Source organism: Scomber scombrus, chromosome 5 (assembly GCF_963691925.1).
Source record: "Scomber scombrus chromosome 5, fScoSco1.1, whole genome shotgun sequence".
In the NCBI taxonomy this organism is placed as follows: domain Eukaryota; kingdom Metazoa; phylum Chordata; class Actinopteri; order Scombriformes; family Scombridae; genus Scomber; species Scomber scombrus.
In genome coordinates this window covers 11,879,964-11,907,457 of record NC_084974.1, presented here as the reverse complement: position 1 = coordinate 11,907,457, position 27,494 = coordinate 11,879,964, and the positions used below count along the sequence as shown (strand labels likewise).

At 40.1% G+C, this 27,494-nt stretch overlaps 1 protein-coding gene across 1 annotated transcript; it reads right to left on the bottom strand.

Moving 5' to 3' along the window:
• Positions 1 to 503: 503 nt before the first annotated feature.
• vps53 (VPS53 subunit of GARP complex) lies at positions 504 to 27,115 on the bottom strand. Its single transcript, XM_062419479.1, has 22 exons — positions 26,975 to 27,115; positions 25,667 to 25,747; positions 24,258 to 24,307; positions 24,065 to 24,131; positions 18,878 to 18,964; positions 18,208 to 18,323; positions 16,616 to 16,735; positions 13,893 to 13,971; positions 13,618 to 13,761; positions 13,369 to 13,511; positions 12,568 to 12,709; positions 11,852 to 11,950; positions 11,336 to 11,430; positions 9,922 to 10,164; positions 7,979 to 8,126; positions 7,449 to 7,531; positions 7,268 to 7,346; positions 6,920 to 7,068; positions 6,755 to 6,824; positions 6,438 to 6,575; positions 2,106 to 2,210; positions 504 to 1,478 (listed from the first exon to the last, which is right to left on the bottom strand). The coding sequence occupies exons 1-22, from the start codon at positions 27,059 to 27,061 to the stop codon at positions 1,308 to 1,310; spliced, it is 2,496 nt and encodes an 831-aa protein (XP_062275463.1). The 5' UTR covers positions 27,062 to 27,115; the 3' UTR covers positions 504 to 1,307.
• Positions 27,116 to 27,494: the final 379 nt, after the last annotated feature.

Here is a 27,494-nt window from a genome sequence, read left to right as displayed (position 1 = left end):
ATGTTTTAATAGTGTTCAACAATTGCCTGTGTAGAACATAATTCAGACAATACAGACAAGTAGCATGTTGTACCTGAAAGCAGGAATGTTTTCCTAAAAGCATTTCTTTAAATCTACAATGACTTTCTAAACTGAGGAGGTGCTGACATCAAAAATGAGTTACCTTACCCAAGGAGCAAAAACTGAATAAATAGTCAGTTTTCTTTTTCTTCCATGACAGTGATGTTCTGCATTAGATATATGAGGGAGCAGCTTCAGAGAGACCCAGAAAATTATTGGTTATGAGTTAAGTGTCGAGAAAAACCCATCAGTCTTCGTACATTTTGGTAATGAAACGATGTGGTTTTCCAAATTACATGTTTAAGTTTAGACATAACTCATTACTTACTGTACAATAGTGCTGCTGAATGGATGGATGGATATTGTAACTTGATACCCAGCAAAACAAACCCTTAAATTCATGTCAATGCAAATGGGATAATATAGATGTTTTAGTCATTACGGCTTGTACAGAGTATTTATTGACTGTTACATATGACAGATCACACACCTGCGCATATTGCATGTACACATACTCAATCCTTCCATCCTTCCTAAGCGAAGGTCCGGGTTAAAAGACAAAGCCAACCACAAGTCTAACTGAGGATGCAAGAAATAAAAAGATAATTTTAGTCCCGGACTTGGAATTTCTGAATGTGAAGTGAGAGCTGTAATTTAGGCCATCGTTGACACAAACACCTAACACCTATGTCTCATGTCAACTTTAATGAAAGGCAGAGAAGCACACAGATTGCTGTCCAGTATCCCCGACTAGAAATTACAATAGCTGAAGGCAGCCATGGCTATCCTTGAAATACATTATATTCAGATAACATCAGCTTTAATTAAGATCAGGCTGCCTGTAATCATCCTTGATTAGACATTTCCCAGAGAGGCAGCCAGCAGCTCTCTGAGCAGAATTTAGTTAATAGCACTGTGTTCGCTCTTATGAGTGCAAATACACTCTGCAACAATGTACTAATGTTTCAAAGCTCAGACATTAGTGTCATCAAGAAAGGTGAGAAATTACAGAAATGTGTGTGTACAAACATCAGGTAGCATTTGAGGAAGATTCTTCATCCAGCGTCAGCTTGATTCATATTACTGTCAGTCAAAAAATTCAGTCAACTTTTTGTTCTTTCTGTAATTCTGTGTAGAGCTGTAATAGCTGAATGAAGTCTTTGAGATGATTAGCTGCGAGGGAGGTGAAGACAATCCCAGCATGCAGCATTTTTAAATTTCATTGTGTTTATTCAGTGTGTCTTTGTTCACAGTCTCTTCTTGATGAGTTTCTCTAGTTTGCGTATGCGGGAGGACTCCTGCTCAGGGGTGGGAGCACTGAAAGATAGAGAGGGTCCGCCGTCGGCCCCAGAGGGTGGAGTGGGTAACCTCTGTCTGAAGAGCTCCAGCATGCTGCTCTGTTCACTGCGCTTCAAACCCTACAATGTATACAAAAACACACAGGAAAAATGACAACACATTAATAAATGTCTCACTGAATATGTGAAATATTCTGTTAGAGTAGTCGAGTATTAGTATGCAAAACTGGAACAAAGGGGAAGAACAATTATAGGAAAAAATGAAAACAGATGAGATCACAGAAGCAACACACTGATAACACTCATATCTGTACGTTCAATGTCAAGTTACAGTCAACAGCCAGTAAGCTTGGCTTAACATACTGATTTGAATTGGGAAAAAACAGCTAGCCTGGCTCTGTCCAAAGGTAACATTTCTGGCTTGTTTTGCTAAAAAGTGCAACTTTTTTGAATGTCCCAATTTTTGACTCCATTTGTGTAAACGACCCATTAAGGAAGTCACCACCCCCAACAAAGAAATAGTCCTGCACATAACAAGATATAACATGATAATGAGGGAGTTGTAGAGGTTCTGGTGGCTTCGGACAGAGCTAGGTTAAAGGTGTTTCAAGTTTCAAGTGTTTCAAGTCTTCATGCTAAGCTAAGCAAACTGCCTGCTAGCTCTAGTTTCCTTTTGAAGATACAGGCAAGAAAGCAAGTTTCCCAAAACTATTCCTTTTAATCACTGGTGGAGTCAAACCAACTAACCTTCATGTCCAGAATCTTCTGGAAGGTCTCAGGATTGCCATCAGCCAGGAGCTTGATGTAGTTATCAACAAACACCACTGGCGGTTCATGTGGGGCCATCACCACCTGCAGAAAAATGAAGTTTATTGTGGGTTTCAACCCCCTCCGCCCCCCACTTTCCTGTGAACCATCATGGGTCGACCCAAGAGATCTTTAAATGATCCCACATGGGGCAGCTATAGCCCAAATGAGGCAGAGGGGAGTGGGAGGGGGGCTCCATCTGACAGAACCAATAGTTGTAGCTGCTAGCTGCAGTTGAGACTATGTTTCTATATTTAGTAGCCTACTCCTCACATTTTTTTCTCCCTTTTACATACCAATTACTCCATGCATGAGTGGGGAAGAATTAGCTTCACCGGTAATTATTTTGGGGGTATAATGAGTCTAGGCAAAATCAGCATTAGCCAAGAGCAGGCAAAAGAAGTTTAATGGGGCACAAATCTTGTGGATTGGATTCTCGTGGTTGGTTTTTTTCAAACAATAGAAACTGTGTGGAAAGCGTGGACTGGGGAGTATTTCTTCCAGCCACTACATAATAGGCAGACTAACACATGGCTGACAGACCACTATCTCCCATCTCATGCATACACGTTCACACGGACAATCTCTCCAAATGTTACTTCTATCCTTTACTTCAAAGGAGCCCAGTCTGTCTTTTCAAGCTTTACTATCGTTTTGCTCAAACTCAATCGTTTTGCATGAGAAGGTGAGCTGCACAGGGAGGGAGAGAGTGGAGGAATCAGACGCAGGATAGAAAGAGAGAGACAGCAGGCATGAAAGGCTCAGGATTGTGTGGAATTCTTTGCTTTCTTACTAGCCCTGCTGACTGAGTGATTTACTTAGCAACTGTCCTGGAGCCAGGCCAAGGGAAAGGCCTGTAGGGACCTTGTAAAAAAAAAAAAAAAAAAAAAAAGGGGGGGGGGGAGTTTAAGAATGAAAACGGGCATAAAAAGGGAGAGAGAGAGCAACAGAGTGGTGGGGGGTGGGGGGTGCATTCAGGCCAAACAAGGGTAGGAAGGGGGGTTGCCTTTTAACTACTCCCCAGGAGACAACTTCAGAGGTGGGAGAGAGCGAGCTGCAGCTCCAGTATGGTGGGCTGGGCTGGAGGAGCGTGGAAAACAGCCACGTCTCACAGGCATCGTACCGGCCAGGAGAGGCCGTCTCAGACAGACAGAAAGAATCCTATGTACTTTGAACATAACTGTGCGCTGGCACACATAACAGCCTAAATGTATTCATCACCATCATTCACTTCAACAGTAAAAAGAGGATACTTTGACAGCTACATAAAGATTTAAGAGATTTTATTTTACAGGAAACTAAAAAGTACAGTTGATTCTTCTCTTCTGTGAACTGAGGAGAAGAATATTGCATCAGTTTAAAGCTGCACTCAATATTTTTTATAACAACATTGGATCAAATGACTGCACACTGTGAAAGGGTCACTTGGAGTGATGAACCTACAGAGAATTACCAACCCACTCTGCGGTTTCCCTCAGCTCTACGGAGCGTTTTAGCATCTTTCAGCTCGTTATTTTGTTTTCTACGGCTCGCAACCTTACTGTTTTGGCAACTGCTTTCCACAGCTTCATTTACAAATGTAGGCAAGAAACTGTTTTCAGCAAATACGCTCAGATAAACCAATGGTACACTACCTGTCCAACATCAAATAGCAGAGACAAAGTTAGCAACTATCTCGTGAATATTGTGAAACATTTGAATGCTTAAGAAACATATTTCCCTGAAGAGTCGTTGGAGACAAAACCAAGCTAAAAAGAAAGTGAGTACTGGAGATACATTAACCACGTCAACAGAAAAATAACGCCAAATAAAACAGGCAGCTATTAGCTAACATGTTAGCCATGACAATTTTGTGTTTACAGCTTGTTCTGCGCCTTGGAAATGTAAAAAGGAATGCTTCAGTGGGTTATATGCCTAATTCTCAAAGAGAGCTTTGAAAAATTAAAGTGCTCTGTTGATTGTCCCAATGAACTGCATTTTCTTGGCGGGGGTAAGCTCAGATTTAATTTCAAGTCACGGCATCACAGAGTGTAATTTAAAACTATTGTTGTGGCAACGTAGAGGAATTCTTGCATTGACCTTCTTTCTATGGGTTTGTCTTTCAGAAGCTTCAGTCTTTGCCCAAGATGGAAGCAATTACCTGTGAAGAACCTTGATGTTGCAATAAGTCAATGGCTAAAATGCTGGCCACATTACAAAAGCTTCTATTTCTCTTTCCAAGGTCAAAAACCTTCACTTTAGAAGTCATTATACAGCTCCTTTAATGTTTTTTAGAAGGATGAAATCTCTTGAGATCCACCTCCACCTCTTTTATTCCTTTTTTGCTACCAGGGCCAAAATGTATTGCTTGATTGCATATTATTTATACTATATTTTACAGCATTTTAACACATTTAAAATTTATGTCTGTTATCTGTCTTTATCTTTTCATATTTCTACAGGTATCAGATTTCTATCCTTAACAATGATTATGCTGTCTTTTGCTGTCACAATAACGTGTGTGTGAACCACTCGAAGGTCTTCATGCAGTGTCAGCTACGTCTGTGAGATTTCTTCAGAAGCCAAACAGATCACATTCCAGCAGAAGGGGCCCGCTGGCAGTCAAATTCAGAAAAACTAGACAGGAGTGGGCTGATCTGAAAGCATTCTATAATTCTGTAATGTGAAAGCCCCTTATAATGTGTGGCAGATGAGTGGAAATTCATGTATTTACATTCAAGGCATTTTTCCAGGGAACAAAAGTAGGCCTTACAACAGGCCATATGGAACAGTGTGCATCCCAGTAGAAAACAGAGACATCAAATATGAAATGCTGAGAGGGGTTTGCAAGACAAGTCGATGTCTGAGACAAAACAAAGTTATGGTGCCTGAAGGCTCAAGTCTAAGGCAGGATGTAAACGTGGTTAAAATCAAAAATACGTTCTAGTCTGCCATATATCCACTGTGCATAGCACGATTAGAGCAGGTCACACTGACTGCTATTAACATCAAGACAGCGCAACCATGATAACTTCAGGAAGGAAAGAAGGCCTCCCAGGAATCCAAGAGAAATATGGGGACAGGCAGGCGTGCCCTCTGTGTATGTGTGCGTGCGCATTTCTCTACACTTCAGGGACAGTTAATTAGGGTGGGGTTAATCTATGGCAGTCACATACCAGTGTCCTCTAGAGTCTCATAAGGTAATTTTGAGGCAAGGCTAACTGTTTGACCCCTGCATTTGCTCTGTGCAGTGAAAACAACATTCAACACACACAAGTTGTTATACTGCATCTGTGGGTGTGTCATGATAAGTGTATTCGTGAGAAGACGCATGGCTGCATGCATTTACTTATTTACTCACTCGCACCTTTTGACTGGCCCTAGGTAAACCACATACTGCGTGAAAGAATACGTGTGCGTGGTTTGAGTTGGCCAGTCTCACCCATTAAACCGGTGGTGCATGAGATCCATTCCTATTCCCTCCCTACCTCCTATGTGAAGTGGGTTATTTTATGGAAAAATGCTCATAAAGTGCTATTGTGAGTGGGGTTAAAGACACAATTAAAGGGCTATTCTGCTCAGAATAAACTCTGAGTAGATAATCTATGCGAGTGACTCTAGACAAACATTTTAATACCGACTCGCCAGTCAAACCACAAACACTCAAAGGAGAAATGTTTCTTCAGTCTATTGTTTCTTCTTACGATGGAACCTCAATCAGTGGAAAAAGCAGTTAGCTGCAGGTTGTGCCAGGCTATTCTCGGTCAAGCGTTAACGTCAACACCATGGTTCATGTTAAACTGGATATGTCAGAATTTCAACATTAAATCTGTTAAATGGCAAACAAGAGATAAATGGATTTCATTCAGACCACACATAAACAAAAGGGTCTAAAGTTCCGAGCCTTTAAAGGTCAGAAACTGAAGATTTGGTTGTTAAAACGGCCAGCATGAATTTAGACACACAAGTTAAATGTCATAAAATCTGAAGTATCCCATAAAGACTAAGCTGCTCTAATAATGTGTTTAAATTGAACTATTTTCTACTTGAAGTTCTTTTTAAATTCCATCACTCAAAGATGCCAGCTCACTCTGAGTTTACATGTGAAAAGCAAATTGTTTAAATTAATCTTTACTGGACTTAAGAGCAAGGTCGAGTGTTTTTCCAACATTCACCTACGTATGGTGGGCTGTGCATACTTGTGATATCCCTTCACAATGTGAAGCTGCACTACAAAGATCATCAGCTGCACTAGAGCTTGGTTTGCACTATTGCAGTACCCATCCTCCTTACCTTAAGTATCATCTCTGCACGCGTCATGCCTTTCACCACAATCTTGGTGTAGCTGGCAGGTGCCTTGCGGAGCACCTGAGAACCTATGGAGGGCAGATCCAACAAGACAGTCTTCAGGGAGTGAGTGTCCAGAAGGAGCTGGTGGGATGGAGTACACAGTACAGAACCGTTATTAAAGATTAAACCACTGTCTGTGTCATTCATGGATTTTGTGATGCAATATCAATGTAATAGAGAACATACATGTGGAGCTTAATATGTGCTGAAGATGACTCACAAGTGAAGTTTTAGGCAAGATTAGCATAAACTGCACTTACTTGTTCAGCTCCCACCATGCTGATAGGCTTACATCTGAACAAGTGGTTGATAAATTTGGGGATGAAAGAGCTAAAGAAAGAGAGAAGTGACAAACATATCAATTATATGAACCTTTGATCATGGAGTATGGATAAAGCCACGGGTATGTGTGTGTATATTGTTACTTTGTAAATTTGATGCAGAATTGTGTGAAGTATTTGCGTGTAGAGGCTAGATTGTCTCTGATGATCGGCACATTCTGCTTAATGTGCATGATGATTGAAGTCACATAAGGACTCTGGTCACCCACGTGCTCCACACTCTGCCACGGCATCTGAGAGAGAGAGAGAGATAAAGAGAAAATGGAAGATCACACTTGATGATGACGACGATGACACTTTCACAAAGACCGCCGAAAAGTTGTTATACAGCAATCTTGATTATGTGCATTTAACTTTTTAATGAATGACAGTGGTATTGACTTCAATAGTGTTTGAGGTTAAGACATGTAAGAATGTGTAAGTCTGTCCAACCTTGCTCATAGCAGTGAGAGCAGGGTCACACGCAGCATCAAGATCTTGAACAAGTAGCTGGATACTGTTTGAAATCACACTGCGAAAACATGAGTAAATAACAACAATATTAAAGCATGCTCTTTTTCTATTTATTCGTATGTTATTGAAAAAAAAGAAAAGAAAAAGGTTTGTCACTTACGTGCTGAATGTATCCATCTCTCCAGTCAAATTAATTCTCTCCACCAGGACTTTATCTACTTTCTCCTTTAATTTCTCTTCCAGCTGTAACACATACAAATGAAAACATGAATGCACACGCTTAAACACACAAAAAAAGCTGTATTTCTGCATTTCAGGAATATGTACTGCATCAGAGTGCTAAAGAGTTATTTAAGAGTACATCCGTTCAAATATGTGACAGGCCTTTTTTTTGTAGTTGTTGAAATGTTGTTGAAATTGGTGAAAGTGTTACAGAAAAACAGCATGCATGAAACCTTTCAGGGTCTGTTGTAATCTTAACTGCCACTGCCAGTTCCTTAAAACACTAATGAAACAGAGATCAAGTAACTGCTGCTATGACTGGTATCCCTTCATGTGCAAAGACACCTAACTACCTGTCTAAGATAAACCTTTAGTGTGCACCTTCACTGCAGACTCTAGTTCAAATTAATTAAAGGCATGAATCCACAGATACTTTGAGTGTATGGATGTGTGTATCTGTGTACATGCCTGTTGTGTGGTAGCCAGGCAGTACTCAGCAGTGCTGAGGATGCTACAGATGAGGCAAAGCTCATCTACTGTGAACTTTGCTGCTTCAGAGCCTTCTTTCTCTTTCAGCAAACTGCTGATGGTGAGACCTCCACTGTTACTGCTGGATCTGAAGAGAGAGAAAAACAGACAGAAATAGAAGAAACAGGACAGAGAGAAAAAATACAGAGAGAGAGAAAGACAGAAAATGAGCAGTTACCACAAATAGAGGATAAATAGCCCAATCAGTCATCCATTGCTGTGTCAAGTCAGCACTTTATGTTTCTCAACCGATCATAACTAATGAGTACTCAAAATTGATAAATGTAGATGTTGTATAATGTTTTTAGTGCTTGTATTAAAACATCTGTCAATTTTGGAGAGATAAGTTATTTCAGTCTTGTTTGTTTTATATGTATGTGGTCGAACTCTTTGTTTACACTGGGGTCACAGAGGACGAGAAGGTTGAGGTGAACCCCAAGATGTTGTGTATTGTTTTTCTAAAACTGGCTGAGGTGTACGCCCTTTGTACCCTTGTGAAACATATTTTTTTTAAACCACAGGTAAAAAGTAAATTTCAGTAACTGAGACACAACAGGAATAACTGCAAGATGACGCGAGTGTAGGGATGCTGCAACGGCGACCCAGTCATTAATAAACGTCACAACAGAGACGTGGGCAAAACCACAATATTGTTCAAGCTCCTTTCGGGGGCCCCTTTCAAAACCTTGCAAAACCAATTCGCAGCACACCACATTGGATGAGCGTGACTACGTGTGTCTGTAAGTGTGCACACTTGCAAAGCGTCTGAGTGCATCTTTTATGAAGTGTTTCTATACGGCTGAGAATATGGTATACATTAGTCAGTGAATGCAAGTGGGTAATTAGCATGCATGCATATCTGAGACAGAAACAGAACACGCCTGTGTGTGTGTATACCACAGCCAGTGATGAGTTTTAATGTGGCCAATGAGCCAGAGATGTTTTTTCTGGTAGTGTATTAGGCTTTGCCACAACATAACCAACTCCAGATCCTACATAGCATGCCATCCCAATCCATCAAACACAGCGAGGACTGAAGACATTAAGTTTCCAACTAAACTCCTAAACAGTCCCATCACCATGCCAGAAGAATGAACAAATATGGGCGTGACATGCTTGTTTGTGAAAGTTAATCCTAAATAAATCTGTGTTTGTGTTACAGCCCTAAAAATTCAATTATTCTCATGGATGGAAACTGTTGAAATACTATACCGCTGCTTTAGACTTGTAATGCGCAATTGTTTTTGATACAGATTTACTGCTGTTATCAAGTGATTCTCTTTTTTTTTTCTTCTATGTGGAACTAGACACCTTAATTATTCTCTTGCCATTATCCCTCTTATACCAATTTCAATCTAGAAAGCTTTAGTCTGAAAGAAAATGTGTGTAGAGTGAACAGAAAATATTTGAAGGAGCATTTTGAATTTTGGATTACCCGCTTGTTATTCACTCACTGCCATCTTTGTGAGTTTCTGGAGCCAGAAAATCAAATCAAATCAAAATATGAGTGAAGTTAATGTTCAAATGATTCACTGAAAACTGAAGACACCAGTTAACAGGGAGCAATACAATTTTACCTATAAGAGGAAAGTCAACTCAACTTTTTCTTTGGATTATTTATAGTAACCTGGGACTTTGTTGATGTAGATGTATAATTTAATTTTGAATTTTTTAGTATTTTATAAATATAATTTTTTTCCATGTTGTGAGCAACACAATTGAAATTCCATTCCCTCCATTGTATTGGTGTGGAGGCAGAAATCTTAAAATCCGATATCTAAAATCTGGGCTAATAAAACCAAAGCTACCTGCATGGATAGCATTCAAGATAAAAATCTTTTTATGTGTAATATGGGTGAAATAACTCTTAAAGAGAGTCTTACTTAGGCAGGTTGCCAGAGAGGATCTTCCAGGCATACTCTCTCAGGAATTTCTGAAAGATGGTTGTGAGGGCAATCATGGGCTCTCCAGTGCTCAGTTGGGAGCACTGCACCATGCACTTCTTGTAATAAACAAAGAGGTCAGCACAGCTTGGCAGTACTGCTCCACCCTCCTCTGTGCCTGCCTTGGGTGGGCCCTGTGCTCGGAAGTCAGCCACAAACCGGTCAATCAGTTCGCCCAGGTTCCTGCAGAAGTAAGAACAGCCAAATCCCACACAGGTTCACATGCGCACACACACACACACACACACACACACACACACACACACACACACACACACACACACACACACACACACACACACACACACACACACACACACACACACACACACACACACACACACACACACACACAGTTGGATTAAGGGCACATTTAAGGAATTAAATGAATCAAACTAAAATAATAAAGAACATATGATTGGTCCCTGACCCCAATGAGTAAATAAAAAGATAACATAACAGGAAGACAGACAAAGGGCCAGATGGATAAATAGGAGAGAATTATCCAAAGCATATCAAAATCCTAAGTGCTACAGTCAACAGGTCCACAGTCAGTTGGTGTGGCCCAGTCCTACTGAATCTCTGAACTACAGCCAAGGACAAAACAAGCAGGCCACTGTTCTCTCCTGTTATGTCCCACTGGGGACAAGCTGATCTGGACATTGCCAGTTTAGGCCTTTGGACTGAGCTGAAATGAGGTTGTAGTTGCAGAATAGTTCAATCCAGTTCCATTGAAGAGACCAACAGCATTTAACACCCCAGAGAGCCAAAAGCCAGGGGGCTGCATGCAAGAACAGCACTCCCAAAACTGTGTTTGGTTTCTGGAGCGTTTGCACATTTACTGGGGGAGGGGAGAAACTGATGGGGGAGAACTGAAGGATGGTGGAGAGACAGAGGAAGGGATGTGAAAAAAATCAGGCAGGAGGAAAACAGAAAAAGACAAGCAGGCTAGGGGAGAAAGGGGAGAGATAAAAAATAAAGAACAAGAGATTGAGAACAAGAAGGAATAAAACAAAAGTAAAGCACAAAGAAAGACTGGAGAAGGGGCACCAAAAGAAAAAAAATAAAGAGGTGGGAATGAAAATAGGCAGATCTGCTGCGGCAGCACTTATTCAACCCCTCTCTCTCTCGCAGCGTCTGTGGTCGTGTGGCTAATGGGAAACATTTCTGCCACAGTGGAGACACAGACATGTACATGAACAAGAGATGGAAAGACAGAAGAGGCAGGGAAGTAGAATGGGAGGTGGGGGATCTGATTGATGAACATACAATGGAAAAAAGATGCCTGTGCCAATTTTACACACAACCTGCTCCTGATTGTGGGTCTGTGTGTATGTACGAGTGTGTTGCTCACTTGTCTTGGGATTCTATGTAGACATATAGATGAGGTTCAAAGCACTTGGAGACAATGCCGTGGAAAGGGTTGTCCGGAGCTTTGGGTTTCCTGGGCTATGAGTGGAAGAATGAAATTACAGGTTTTAGTAGCATCTCTAACAAAGTCCAATCAGTGAGTTTATTTTGCTTCCAATTCAGTAAGCAAAAGCTAAATGTCATATCCCTGAACATAGAAATGGTTTCCAAAGATAAGGCGATGTGGGAGATTTTATATTTAGTTATAAAACAAACAAAAACAACACAGAAAATATCAACATAGTATTTTCCAGCAATAAACTGCCCAGTTCTTAGTCAATCTATTGAGAACTTTTTTGATGTTTTTAAGCTGGGACAGTAACTTAGAGACTATTCTGAACAAATGAGCATTTTCCCTTTAGAAAGAGCAGCTGATCTAATCAAGTCAGAGGAAGAAATACATGAAGGTACATTTATGTTACAGAAAAATTCAATTAGGAGTCAAACATGGTCTACTCACCTTGGCCAGATCTTCATCTTTCTCTGTGCCAACATCCTCACCTGGGTCATCCTCCAGAAAGGGGTTAGTGGGTTCTAGCGGGATCTCTGGCTTCTTCTGCTGTACAAACACAGATATGACTTATTTTTTTCTACCGCTCAATTCACACTAACAATAATCTTGACTCAGAACTGCGAGGGGAATTATTGAAGACAATATTCTTTAAAGAAAAGTGAAGGTTTCATCACTTTTCTTCCATGTCTGTATTGATCACTTCTAATAAAACTTGGATGACCTGCAGCTCCAGTAATAAAATTCCACTCAGCCAAATCACGTGAAATCAAGTGAATTACAGATCCCAGCACTCGGGTGTAAACTGAACTTAAGACAAAAGGGTCTCTGTCTAAATATTATCAGTCCTGCGCAAGCTCGACCTAGTTGTGGCACAAAACAAAACTAATCATGAACTTCATAATCTGTCCATTCTCAGTGTGATCTGGATTAAAAAGGCTTCTTCAGGCTGTAACACTGAGGAGTACATTGTGTGTGTGTGTGTGTGTGTGTGTGTGTGTAAATGGAGAACACAAGTTACAAATCAGCAGTTTTATGTAACTGTTATTGTGGTACAAACAATAAAACAATTTGCCTTACAACAGGACAAATGTGCATAAACATATAATAGATAAAGATGTCATGTGTGATTGTTATGTGTGTATCAGTGTGTGTGCTTTTCTCACTCCAGGTACGTCAGTCAAGGTGCATCCTGTGAAGCGTTTGGCCAGCAGACTCTCGAAGTTTGTGGTCCTCTGAATGGCGAACAGAAGCAGCTTCACCTCGATCTCCTTAGCACGAGTTCGCATGACTTTGGCAAGCTCCACCCTTAGGAACACACACACACACACACACACACACACACACACACACACACACACACACACACACACACACACACACACACACACACACACACACACACACACACACACACACACACACACACACACACAATGAGCATATTTCCTCACAAGCTCATTATTAAAACATATTTGTAGTCTTCGCCTACCAAAAACTTTTCTTGACTGTAAGCAACAAACATTAGCAGACTTTCTTAATATGACACTGCCACGATTTTTGCCAGATGTTATTTTATTGATAGCTGTATTTGGAAGTGACACACAAACAGTGCCCACTCCTTTTGCCTCTCGTGTAGCGAACGGGAAAAGACTGAGACACGTCGTCACTAGGTCACTGCTCATGATGGCCACCTACGTCAACTGCACTGAAATTTGCAAATCACAGTCTAGCACACCACACCAGTGTGGTTCACTTCAAAAATTTCCAATTTCTCAATTTCTGCCTGTTTAATCTAATAACATTACATTTATTTTCTTTTTCTTTCATTTCCTCTCCTTTTTTTCTGGAGATAGACAGAGAACAAACATATTCATTAAATATCCCACAAACCACTGAACTCAAAGTCTTATCATGCTTGTCCTAAGAAGGGTTTCCTACTTCCTATAGGTTGTATGTGTGTTTACCTGGTGATGTGGCAGAACTCCACAGCAATACGCTCTGTCATGCACCATTCTTCAGGAAACATGCGTCCATATTTCTCTTCATAGTCGACAAGTTGACGCTTGATCCAGGCGTAGCGGCGATCGATCTTGTCCAGCCATGCAACCTAAACAGCAGGGCAGGGTATATGTTTCATCAATACATACATCCGTGATCGATCCATTATGGAGCACACATTTAGAGCCTTTTTTTTACTTTCAATTTGTACTCACATCTTGGTTTTCCTGGAAGAGTACCAGGTACTCAGAGAGGTGCTGCCTGATGAACTTTTTGATAATCTCCTGCTTAATGCGCGGATCGAGCACATTTGCAACCAGGCAGGCATCTTTAAGCACATTACTGGGACCCCCTGGTCTCTGTGTGAATGGATTGGGACATAAAAGTTAACTTTTTTTGAGGGGAAGATTGAGAGAAAATCATGTCTAAAGAGAAATAGACATTATTAATTTGTCCAGGGAAATGACAACCAAACCGTAAGCATATTTACCTTGGAGCCCTGAGAAGGGAAGGATTCTTCAAAATCTGCCAGAATCTGAGTCCCCAACTCACTCTGTGCTGCTTTTACTCTAGATAGGAAAACGTCCAGTGACAAAGTGGATGTTTCATTGATTTCTCAATCAGTCAAACATAATATTGGAATAATACACACAAGACTTGAGTATCCTCCAAGGCATGAATGTCTTGGCTCACTATTAAACACACTGTTCAAAAATTCCTGTAGCACTTGTCCACCATATTTTGATTGTTTTGTTTCTATCAAATTTTCTATCCTGTCACAGTCCATTATTTCATACAGTTGGTGTTTTTCAAACCCAGTGCTTATTAATACAATAATACACAAATTTGTTTCTTTATGTGCACAAGTGTGTCTCCATGAATATGAATGAACTGGCTCCTTGTCAGTAAAGCAACCACAAAAGCATGTGACAGAGAAGAGTTTATATAACGAGGTCTGCTTAAGACTATCTAAACCTGACATGTCCTCAGAGAGCCTATGTTCACCACGGTGGCATCCAGGCCGGGTTAACCAAGGACAGCACCCAAAGCTATGTCAATCGTCTAGAATAAACATGAGGGGGTGGATATTATAGATGGATGCCAACTGAACTTGCAGCCTTCATTTCAAGCACCCGCTGCCAGTTAAAAACACCCAGCTGACTGTGGACTCAAATCTTAACCAAATAGGTAGCTTCCAGTCTGAATTCAAGCCAATGCGTAAGTGTCTTCAACCTGCATTCTTTCTAATGACCAGCAGGAGGCTGAAGAGAGAAGTTCCATTGTATGGAAGTCTATGGGAAAATGACCGTATGTCTCACTTATCATCTCAGTAAACACTTTCCTAATGAGTTTATGGTCTCAATCACTAGATTCAAGTCTTCATCATTACAGCATGATGTTCATTTTCATACAGCATATTTCGTTTACAATAAAATAGACAATAAACCAAGGTATGCTTTAGGGTGCTATTTCACAGACTGTTTTCAATTCATGAAAGTTTGCAGGAACATTTTGGTCACCTGAAAAAAACGTGTTTAGCCTGTGGTTGTACTAAAAAACCCTCTAAGAAGTCGTCTGATCAGTTTTTCCAGTAAGTACATTTTGCTTTAACGGTTTTAAGCCTGTTTTTCTCATTAGCAATAATAAGCATTAGTATTATCACAGTTAACCATAGACCATAGACTTTAAATGTACTGTGCTAACTAAGCTAGCATCTAGGCAAGGCAAGGCAGCTTTATTTATATAGCGCATTTCATACCTAGGGGCAACTCAATGCAACTCAATCTAGCGTTAGGGTCAGCTCCATCCTTGTGAAAAATCAAATTCCCAAACTCAAGGCATCAAAACAGCAGTCCACAAACCAGTGGATGATGTCACGGTTTCAGTCTATGTTAACTCAGTTCTTTGTCTCACACAAATAAGCTGATGTTTTAATTCCTCAAAACCCAATAAAAATGTCTATCCTTGGTTTTAAACTGTATTACCATTCCTCAGAAATAATGGTTTATTGAATAGGTATTAATAGTTAGTGGATATTTTGCTTGGCCACTGCAAACATCCATTGGCTGCTTTATTTTATTCATGTCTGAATGTCCATTGTCACCTATATTTTGGTGATCCATTGCTTGTCCATGTATCTGCCCCCTGTCTAAATGTAGTCTTGATTCAGTTTCTGTATCCATTTGCGTCCAGCTGTCTACCCTGCCTTTATATCTTTCCCTTCCCTTCCTATCCTCCCTCTCTCTCCTGTCATCTGTTTCTCCAGCAGAGTCACTTCTTCCACACAGCTGTTATTTGGTATGAACACTGTCTGCCACACCTCAATCAAAACAGAATAGAAGGTCATTCTCTCTTGTTTTGGGGAATCACCTCCACTTACAACCTGAATTTGGCCAATGCGTCCCAAAACAGACTCTGGTGTTCTTGGAAAACATTGTGTCTGTCCATTGTAAAAAATGACATATAATCAGTCAGAGCTGTGGCAAGCAACAGTGTAACAATGCACTTTGTTCTGTGCGTGAGTGTGTGTGTATGTGCGGACATAACAAAAGATTACATTTAGATACATTTGAGCAAACAAACATTCTGGTTTAGGGTTAGGGCTCTCATATCAAATTCATTTGTAAAAAATATGTAAACTGATGGACATGTTGCAGGCAAGAACAAGAATGTCAAGTGCATACTGTAATACATGCATTTATCAAACACAAGAGTAGAAGCACATACTTAGAGATACAAAGAAAAGAACATGCAGAAAAGTATGCCCCAAAGCTCTCACAATGAAAAAATGCTGGCATAATAGGACTCTATTCATTGTGTTTCCTTCCTGTGTGTTCTCGTACTTGTGTGATTGTGCGAGTATGTGTGTGAATGTGTGCATAAACAGGATGTAATACGCAAAATACCTCCAGCCAAATACTGTTACCACTTTTCAGCAGTTCGGCTGATGAGCTGTGGAATATTTCAGCTCTAAGGAGAGATCCAGCTTTGAACTGGCTACTGGAAATGAGTTGTTTTTACAAATCTGCTGCTCACAAAATAGTTCAAGTGAGATTGAGCAAGTCCCTGAAGCATTCAAGGGTTGCTGCAATATAACGGATACACTCAAAGATAGTGTACTTGAAGGAAATATGCAAAGAAATAACAAGGAATGTAAGCACATATGTTATTGGTGAGTGAGTATGTGTGTTAAAGTATGTGCATATTAGTTACCTCTCTGAAAGCTGTCTGATCTGGGGTATGCCCATGTATTTGTGGAAATGTTCAAGCACGTTGACCACTCCCTGAAGCAGGTTGGCCACCTCACCATACTGCCTCTTTCTGGTCATGGCTCTGGAACAAAAGCATACGCATTAATTATTGAATTACATATTCTCTATAACTGCAACAGTCAAGAAGTTAAGACACCCACGTCCGACAAGCATCAAGTGAGTTTATCAATAAAACACCAAGGAAAGAGAGTGCCCACCTGATAACCCTAATGAAGCTTCTACCCCTACCTCCACAACTATGATTTACAGTCCACATGAACAGAAATGAATTAATGACCGAAGAAACCCAGACTCCACTGATTCTCATCAAGTTCTGTTGCTGTATGGGCCTTTTAAAAAAAAAAAAAACACCAAGGAAACAGGGTGCCCACCTGATGACCCCAGTTAAGCATTGACCCCTACTCAAGGAATGACTGCTGATTACAATATCGGATTGTAAAACCAGGTCCTATGAGCTCAACTGCCATAAATTCTACGTTTACGAAGCTTATTCATTTTCAGTTTTTGTTGACAATGCCAGCAAGGTGATCATTCTATTTTATGTTTATTACTGTGTTCGTAGTGGGTCTCCTCTCAGCTCCTGTCATTTGAGAGGCTTGAAATAAATAATATTTGATATTTTATACTGAAACAATTAATTGATCAAATCAAAATAGCTGCAGATTCTTTTTATGTCGAGTGACTAATCATTTCAGCTCTATCTCACAACTAGAGTCTACACTGAAGTTGGGAAATAATTCAATATTATTCATCATTTTCCAGCAGAATCTGATTGTGATTATAGGACATATGTTTTCATTCTGCAAAAATCATGCTGACCAAGTTATTTAAATGTTTTGTTTACACCTAATAAGAGTTTGAAGTGATGTAATGCACAATAGTGCAACACTTTTGCATACCTTCACCATATTGCAATATACAGTATTGTGCAAAAGTTGTAGGCACTAGAGGTAAAGTGAAGATGCCTTCAAAAATAATTGATAAATAAAGACTCTTTGTGGCGTTAAATTCATACAAAGTGCAGTAAACAGAAGAAACCAGAAAGAAATCAATATGAGGTGTAACCATGCTTTGCCTTTTAAACTGCACCAGTTCTACTGGGTGCACATATTCAGTTTTTCAAGGTACTTGGTAGGTAGGTTGTGTGGACGCGTCTCAGTTGCTCCTGTCTTTTTGGTAATCCCAGAATGACTTGATGATGTTGAGATTAGGGCTCTGGGTGGGGGCCATAACATCTGTTGCAGGACTACTTGTCCTTTTTGTCGATGACTCTTCATGCCTCCTTGATGGTATTGCATTATGGATAAGAATCTCTTCATCTTAAGTGCCTAAAACTTTTGCACAAACCTTTGGATCAATGTATATAAATCATAAATGTTGGAAATATCCTCATTAATAGCATGATACTGATTTCAACCATATTGCCCACCCCTTGTCTGCACACAACTACCAACACTTTATTTTGAACAAATAAGCTTTAGGGTCAAACCAGACACAGTCTGAATGTGCTATGCAGTATGTAACTATACCCACTCTAAAGAGTCCACACCTCCCGCCAGCATATGAAGGTGGTTTAAGGTGGTGATGGATGTAGTGAGGTGGCGCTTGGCATGGTCCAGCTGCTTTATGTCCCTTGTAATCTCCTTGACCTAGGTAGGAAGAGGAACAAGTCAGACAGGTTCTCAAGTAAAAGAGAGTATAAAGGAGGAGAAAGCATGGACAAAAGGAGCACATAAACATACTGAGATGGGAGAGGAAGAAGTGAGAAAAAGTGTACAAGAAAAAGAAAAGTGGTTAATTGGAGGGAGCAATAGGACAAAGAGAAATAGAGCAAGATGAGTGACACACCCACTAGTCTGAGAAGTAATTGCTCTGACATGCCTCTCGAGGGAGGGTCTGCATTCAAGTCTCCCCCTTCATCCTTTCTTTACTCACCCAACCTACTGGCCTTCTTCTGACCTTCACTCACACATACATACAAACAACACACACACTGTTCTGCTCGGAACAGCGAGACACATGGAAGGTGCATTACCTCGACTTTAAATTATTCTCTCACCATTGTCTTCTATTGTAATGGGAGGAGGATACAGGCTCCACACTGCTAGGCTCATATCTCTGAGTATCCCCTGTGTGTGTGTGTGTGTGTGTGTGTGTGTGTGTGTGTGTGTGTGTGTGTGTGTGTGTGTGTGTGTATACATACCATTTGTTCAGACTTCTCTGCCTTGTCCTTGATGTCTTTGATTTTGCCAAAAAGCTGCTGGATGGCTATCTGGGCCTCTTCCAATGCCTGCACAAATCAAACATACAGAAGACACATTTTCAATCCACTGACAATGTGAGTGTCTTTTTTGGAGTGAGCAAAACTGCCATTCAGCTATACTGAAAATATGGGTATGAACAAAACAAGTCAAAAAAGGCCAAAGCTTAGCTCAGCCCAGCCCAAATCATGTAACACTAACACCTGAAACAGTAACAGTAGCCTTTGATGTCCCAAACTTACTTATGTTTACTTTTCTTACATTCTACTTTCTTGGGCTGAGAGATTGTGTTGTGCAAAAAATACTCACACAGAATATCAAAAATGAAAACAGAGAGGGACAGAGGAAAATAAGGTATAAGTCTAGATTTTCTTTTATCTACAAAAGAAGAAAATATTAAAACCCTGTCATGAGCTGGTGTTAAACATTTATTTATTTGTGTTTTGACTGAAATTATATCACCTCACATATACAATTTCAACTTAATTTAAGATTTCCTAACAAGAAAAAAAAGAAAAAAAGGCTCCACTTCTAATAATACTTTGTTGTTAAAAACAGGGCAGTGTGTGGAATATCTCTGTCAGTTGTGGTGTACCAGTCTGGGTTAAATTTCCATGGATATTTTGTGTTTTTGGCTTTGGTCCATGTGAAAACTTCTAAGGCAGCTTCCCAGCTTGAGAATGGGAGCAATGTCAGACTCAGACTAATTGGCCATCTAATTGACAAGCTATCTAGATATCTGATATTGATAGTTCTTAAGTTGACAAATAGGCCATAAGGCTAAGTTCGGCATAAAGGCTGTCACTGGAAAGACTAAAGAGATCATTAGCAGATTTAACAGCCTAGAAAGACAGGCCAGATTAGATAACAGTTACAAATGTAAGATAGCTGAAGTGCTATTCTAATATTTTCACATCATCTAACATGGCAGCTGTTCTTTGATGGTCCTAAACAGAGATTTCGCTCTGACATCTGATGCCAAGGTAATTGGCTTCACTTGGCCCGATGCTGTGGCGGCACTGCAGACACAACTTTGACTCTCCTCGGACTCACTCACAGACACACACACACACACACACACACACACACACACACACACACACACACACACACACACACACACACACACACACACACACACACACACACACACACACACACACACACACACACACACACACACGGAATGTTAACAGCCGGCACCAGCTGTGCAAGGAATTTCCCACTTTTACAGGCACCTCTAAGAAACAAGTGGACAGTGAGAGAGCAAACACACACACAAAATATACAAATATAAATACAGCTTGCACTGACAGCAAAGGATTATTTTTCCCCCTGTGAGTGGTGTCAAAGGGCAACGCATAGTGACAGAGCCCTGGAGCCACAGTCAAAATAAAGAAGGCACCTTATGACCAAGTCATACAATCATAGCACAAAAACAAATGTAGCTTTATCCTCCGTATTTTAGGCTTAAAGGATCTGCGCTGTCTGAACAGGAGGTGTGAAAGGGAGGAACTTATTGGATTAAGTTCTGACTAGTCTTCAGTCAAGCTGTCTCTAGCTTTCATGCGTCCTTCTTTGGTTGTCAGGTGATAGGATAAATGAACTGGAAAAATTAAGTTAAGTTGTGTGACTATTCTTTGATCTTAGAGTTAGGAGGAAAGGAGTGCCACTGAATCTTTTTGAGCAAACCAAGTGCATCCAGAGGAGGCCAGAACCTCCAAGGCTGCAATTGTCGTTCATGCAGACTCAGCTGAGTCAATCTGGCTTGCTGCCTAGTGCTCATTTCCTGTATTTAGCCTTGAGGAAAGTAGAGAGAGACCACTGCCCAGCAGGCACCTCCACGCCCGAGATGTTATCTGTTCTCACACAAACACGCACATGTACACATACCAGTGTATTCCTATAACATGCGATAAGCAGCACATGTTCCATGGCACACACATTCTGTATTGAGGAGTTTAAAAAAAAAAAAAAAAAAGGAGCGAGGAGCTTTCCTGCAGGGGGGTGCATTTCACTCCCTTCTCACAGACATCAATTAGGATTTCTGAAGTGGAAGGTATATAAAATGGTACTTAAGAGTCTAGAGCCAAACACAATAAATCAGATAAATCAGTGGCGTTATTTTAAAAGTTGGAACATGGCCCAAGCACTACACTTCATATAAACAATTTTTTTTCAAGGAGACAATTTAGAGTGTTTCACTCGATAAAGAGGAGAATAGCTGCAGAAATGCTTTGTATAGAATCACTTCTCAAGTTTAAATATAACACAAAACCCTACTTTTTAATGTATTCTCTTAAAAATAAATATATGCTCCTATGCTATTGCTACACTTTCCCTAGACTGCTTAAGTTCCCTTTCATATTCACTTCTAAAAAAACAATACAGTGTTTGGCACCGTTGGTGTTTACAGATGAGGGAATTTTCTGATTTAATTGGCTACAATGAAAAGGTCACTACACATAACTGAATATGCAGAGTGTGACCCAGATTAGTAAAAAGAAGTACAAATGCAGGAAGTAGTTCATGTGTTGTGTGTTGTGTTGTGTTGTGAACACTACAAAGAGACAGAAGAGACGAAAGAAATGGATCAGATGAAGATAGAGTGCTGAGAAGATTAAAGCATGGAATCAAAACACAAGTTAACATAAAATATTTACATGAAGTCAATTCTATAGGAAGACCACCCCACACTGTAACCACTATGGTATCTAATGGAGTCCTTTTGATACCAGTGGACATTTAAAGGGTGCACACAAGTACAAAAAGACGCAAATGCCAGGTTGCCAGTCATGCAAGGAGCAAGGAACAGCCTGCGAGGATGCGGGGGGGGGGGGGGGGGGGGGGGGGGGGGGGTGCATGTGTGAGTGAACCCCTGTGCACAGCAGCTCTCTATGGCAAAAAGCTGAATAGCAATCAAATAACAGGAATGTTTATGGCAGGCAGTAATTTATAACAAATGTTTGGTCTCATTAATGAGCTTTCCCAACTTAAGACTTTTCTGCATGAATTCCACCCAAAATGTTTTTACGACCTTAATTTTTCGATTACAGCAAAAACAAATAAATGCAAAATAATCGCTTCATTAGCAGTATGATATTGAGCTCAGCTGACTCCGGAGCAGGTGTGCATGCTGTATCCACATTGCTATGACAACAGGCAGACAAGATCATCAAGCAAGGGCAGCTGTGAATGGTAGGGAACTTTCAGCCGGCAGACCACAACCAGATAAAGATACAGTGTGTGTGTGTTTGTGTGTGTGTGTGTGTGTGCCAACCCAGCCAGATAATAATAACCCTTTATTTATTGGCCAGGAGTAAATGACAGAGTTCATATGATTATAATCGAGTCCGACTCTCTGTGCCACTGGACAGCATGTATTACAGCCGGTCATTCTGTCACCCATTTGGCTTGTGGGGCTGTGTGCATGTTTGCACCTCTTCTAAAGGGATGAAATAACAATTCAGTGTTCATTCACAGGAAGAACTCATTCAAAAACTACACGGACTCGCAACTGCTTCCTGTTATTTGTAGAACTGCAACAATCAGATGATGGGGTTAGGCTTTAAGAAGAAAGAGCTGCTATTTTCTGATTCCAGCTTCTTAAATATGGAAGTTATGGATATTTTACTGGTCTTCTATGATGCTAAACTTTATATCTTTGGGTTGTGGACTGTCCGTTGAAATGAAACATGAAACACATACATTTGCGGTTACACCTTGGGCTTTGTGAAACAATGATTCACTTTTCTTTTCTTGTTTCCTTTTTTTGACATTTATAGATCAAACGACAAATCAAGAAAATGATTGACAATCAATAATGGAAACACTCGGTGGTGCATTACGTATTTGTCATGTGTAAAAAATGTTTTACCTCGCCTTCTTGTTTAAAAAAGACACGAATATAAAGATTTGACGTTTCCATTTTTAACAACAGGTATCGAAACTGGTGCTGTGTATGGGATCAACTCAATACAACATGAGAGATAAAAAAACAATAGCGTGTCGACTTTAAGACAGCCATCAATACACCACTCCATTAGCCACTGGGGTTTGACCACTAAGACAAATACCCACCCTCAGTCCTGCAGCAAATAACTGACTCCTGACTCCCTATGGTCATAACAGAAGCAAAATCATTCCCCAGAACTCCTGTACCTATCTTCCTCTCTCCATCCTTCTCCACAAGTCTTACCACCTTTAGTTTCAACCAGTTGATTGCATTTAGCTTAGTGAGTGAGTTCAGTCAACATCAGAAATTATTAAGCTGCTGATATTGTTGTATTCTATTGCTTTCATTAGGTCTCGTTTCGCCTTCTTGAAATGAACACCTCTCCATCTTTCCATCTGTAGAAAGGATTTTCCCTCTGAAAATGTTGGAATGGCTCTGTGGGGCTGGAAAAACAAACTAAAATTATTGTGTGTGACTGTATAATGTTATTGGCCTGGAGGGGATTTAGAGTGTTTCCTCTACCAAACGGTAGCTAACTGGGAACAACGGGGGCCACCAGGCCAGACACCCTGACGACAACGCACACCTAATCATGTCAACTGGTCAGAACATACGCGGCTCACCCATCAGGTGTCATGTTCCCTTTAAACCACAACTCCTTGACAGAGCAAGGACCTGGGTTAAATCAGCGTTGATTGTTCTTTTCCGTCCCGTTCCAACAAGAAAAGGCAAGAACGCAAAAGCCCGGGTTTAAAAGAAAATATTTACATACGGGAATCTATTTCCCAGACATGTTTTCCGTAAAAAGGGGCAGTTTGAGCAGCGGGGATGGATCTGAGTCATCCTGTCCTTTTCCATGGAGGCTGTGTGGAAAGAGGAAAGAGCAGGCGAGGGGAAGGAACGTGTTTTTCTGGGTCGGGAGCAACGACTGCTTTCATTGTAACTTCAGGAGAGGGATGCTGTTGTGAAAACTACAACAGCTGAATATGTACAACATGCAAATGGAGCTGTTTATCTCAGTTCATTAGGGTATGCACTACATGCTGTGTTTCTACAATGATGTGAGAGAAACAGAACAATTGTAAACACTTGTTTTTCTTTCAAATTGTCTTACACCAACACACATATCAATGAACCTTTGAGGCCAATCCAACAGTTCAGTGTAAGTACTCACTTGTCGACCATCCTGACCGACATTGGTCTGGCCTCTCACCACAGTCCTGATGTTGTCATCCAGACGCCTGTTAAAACAGAAACAAAACAGTACTTAGTCACATTGCATGTGAAACAACAAAACAATAATGTTAATAATAATGTTAATAATAATAATAATAATATTATTATTATTACATCACTGATATACTCACCTAATCTTCAGACGAATCTTGTTTACCACATCATCAATATTAGCCAAAGACTGAGGAGAAATACAACAAAAAAGAAATTTATAAGAAAACATTAAGCAATTTTTTAAGATATAATACTACTCTTCAATATATAATTTTGGTTCTTTATTATGCTGCATTTTCATGATTGTACTGTTATCCCTGTTTTTTGCTCGAAACAAAAAGCCTCTGAATAGCAATACATGAGATGCAGCTTGTAATGGATTTGTGCTTAAACAAGCAGTTCAAATTATACAAAAAGTTATATATTGCATCTACACTTCATATGCAGGGCAGGTGTAACACTTCACCTGTTGAATTATTACACACAAAATCCAATTGGGTGAAAGTGCATGCACACTACTAAGAGCCCTTCCCCAGTATTGAGGTAATTACTATTTGGTTACAGTGACCCCTAATGGAGATGAAGTATACATACAAATGTGCAGTGAATGGCTGGAGTATACTATATATTTTAAGATAAAGTGTAACCCAGTCATTTTGGATTTGCAATACACACATGTTTAAATGGATGTATGTGTAAATGTACATACACACTCAAACAAATCTGCACTTAAAATGTGTGTAAGTGTGTAAACTGTCATGTACAGTACATACACACAGAGACAAATGAATATAAATGTCTGTCTTTTGTTCTGTAGTGTTTAGAATAAAAAGATGGAATATATCAATAAAAATAGCACATAGTAAAAGTAGTTAAAGTATAATAAAAACAATATATAAAATCAAGTAAAAATACAACTATTAGAAGAAGTGCAGTATTGACAGATAGAAAAGCTAGTTAAAAGCTAAAGTGAAGAGATACACTTTTAGCTTCTAGTGAACTGGCTTCCCTGATATCTATCCGTAGTTTGTTCCACAGTTTTGGGGCATAATTGACAAAGGTTGCATCCCCAATTTACTGTCTGCTGTTGCTGGAAACCTCCAATAAACCAGCAGCAGATGATCTCAGTGTTCTTAAAGTCAAATAGTTAACAAGGGAGTTAGCCATGTAGCTTGGTCCTAGCTCATTAAAGGCTTTGTATTTAAGGACGAGGATCTTAAAGTCAATTCTAAAACTTACAGGAAGCCAGTGCAGAGCAGCTAAAACTGTACAGTAGGTAAGTACAGTTGTATTTCATGAACTAAAGATCAATCTGCCTTTTCACAGAAAACATTTTGACATGGCACTGTAGAAAAGGCACAGATGTCACTAATAATTGATTTCACTATTTACACCTGTGCTTTTCCTACTGTGACATTATTTCCTATAAAGTTTCCTCTTAGGAAAATAAACCCTAACCTAACAGAAATCAAGGTGGGCTAGACTTTAATAGATATTTGCAGATCAGAGGTGTACATCTACATGCTTCTGTTTCACTCCGCTGTACCTGCTCGGTGGGGAATAATGTGTTGATGTACTCCACTGTATTGAAGTCTGCTCTGTCCAGTGGGTCTTGGCTGGGGAAAACCTTTAACACAAAAGACAAACAATCATTTAGTTATAAAGTCATGGCTGTTGGCGTTCCTTAAGCTTGAAGGACAGGTTCACAATTTGTTTTAGTAACAACATTAGGGTCTATATGAACACTGAAAGAGGTTTTTCTCGCTGTTATAATTCATCCTGTTCATACTGGCTCAATATAAGTGATAAGGGCCAAAATCCACAGTGTGTCCACACAGTCATTTTGTTTTTATAAAATGCATTTAAGAGATGACAGATGAGGCTTCAGCTCAGCAGCCTGTTAGTCATATCAGGTGGATATCTACCACATTTACAGTCGTTTTAGGATAAAAGTCCCTCTTTGTGTTTCACTGATAAGCTGCTGAGGAAGGACGGCAACAAAAGGACTTTGGCTATAACGCTGAAAGATATTCATTGGAAATACTTAGTTTGAAGCTTCATATTAGCTACAGATGAACTTTTAAATACGTTTTTGCACAAGAGGACTGAGGATTACTGAGGTTACTCCCATTACTTACACTATGAATGCATTATGAAGGGATCTTTTAATGGTCAGTATGGGGTTAGGGTTAGCAAAATAAAAACTAGACTAGAATAGAGCATTAAATATAAGTTTGCAGCATAAAATAATGATTTGCTCATTAAAAGGACATACAGACAGTGCAAATGAAAGATTAACATTGTACGTGCTTTAAAAGAGCTAAATCATAAGCACAGGAGAAGAGAAGTGTTTTTAACCTGGATTTAAAAAAGCTGCTTCACCATGTTTAGTTTGAACTCTGGGCTCCACTATCTCACCTGAGTCAGTAGATCTCAGAGCCCTACTGGGTTTATACGTCAGTCATGTATTCTGGACCTAAACCAGTCAGTGATTTGTAGACCAGTAACAGATATTTAAAAAGACAGACTTAAACAGCTGTGAACCCGTCCTTTAAATAAGCTAACCATTACTAATAACATGCATAGATACACATTAAACGAGTCGTCACAATAAACAGCAAAGACAGCTTCGTAAACTAACGTCAAACGTGTTGACTCAACTTTAAACTCAATGGCAAGCTGTTTTCTATTAGTTAAGCTTTTATAATATCGTGTTAAATTGAGTATAAAAGGCATTTAGCTCGGGTTAGTGACAGTAACAAGGTAGAGTCACATCCAGTGTCTACAGCTGGTTGTTAGCTAGACAAACACTAATGTCCCTAAAATTACCATAGCAACGAGCTCAATCAACTACCTGTTCAATGGCTAGTTGCACCTCCGGAGTGAGATGCAAAATAGCCTCCAAATCCTCCGCAAATTCAAATTCTTCCTCCTCCATCATTGTCAAAACAAGACCGATAGAAAGCTGTCGGGCAAACAGCAACTTCCTGGTTGAGGGGGCTTCTGGGAGAGCCGGTGACGTGTTACACGCGGTGCTTTCAGGGGCTGTCGGAAACATCAGGGTGCTCATTCGAGGTGAGCAGCGCCTCACTTGGAGAGTGGATGGGAGTTCAGGCGGTAGCAAGGGATGTGTACCTTATCTCCTCTCCCTTATGGCGCTTTTCCACTACACAGTTTCAGCACGACTCGCCTCGCCTCGACTCGGCACGGTTCCTTTTCCATTACAAAAAGTACCTACTCAACGTGGGCGGGGTCGTCATAGCACGGCTCCGCGAAACTGCCGTGACTTCGTGACTTAGATAAATTGCAGTAAGAGTTACAGTCTTTAGACATTTTTAAATCCAGGTTAAAAACACTTCTCTTCTCCTGTGCTT

Excerpts from the sequence above, each read along its gene's own strand:
- vps53 (XM_062419479.1), bottom strand. The coding sequence starts at position 27,061 with ATGATGGAGGAGGAAGAATTTGAATTTGCGGAGGATTTGGAGGCTATT. Across the intron at positions 18,324-18,877 it reads CAGAGAAGTCTGAACAAATG|GTCAAGGAGATTACAAGGGA; the intron begins GTATGTATACAC and ends CTTCCTACCTAG. Across the intron at positions 13,512-13,617 it reads TCTTCCAGGAAAACCAAGAT|GTTGCATGGCTGGACAAGAT; the intron begins GTGAGTACAAAT and ends CCTGCTGTTTAG.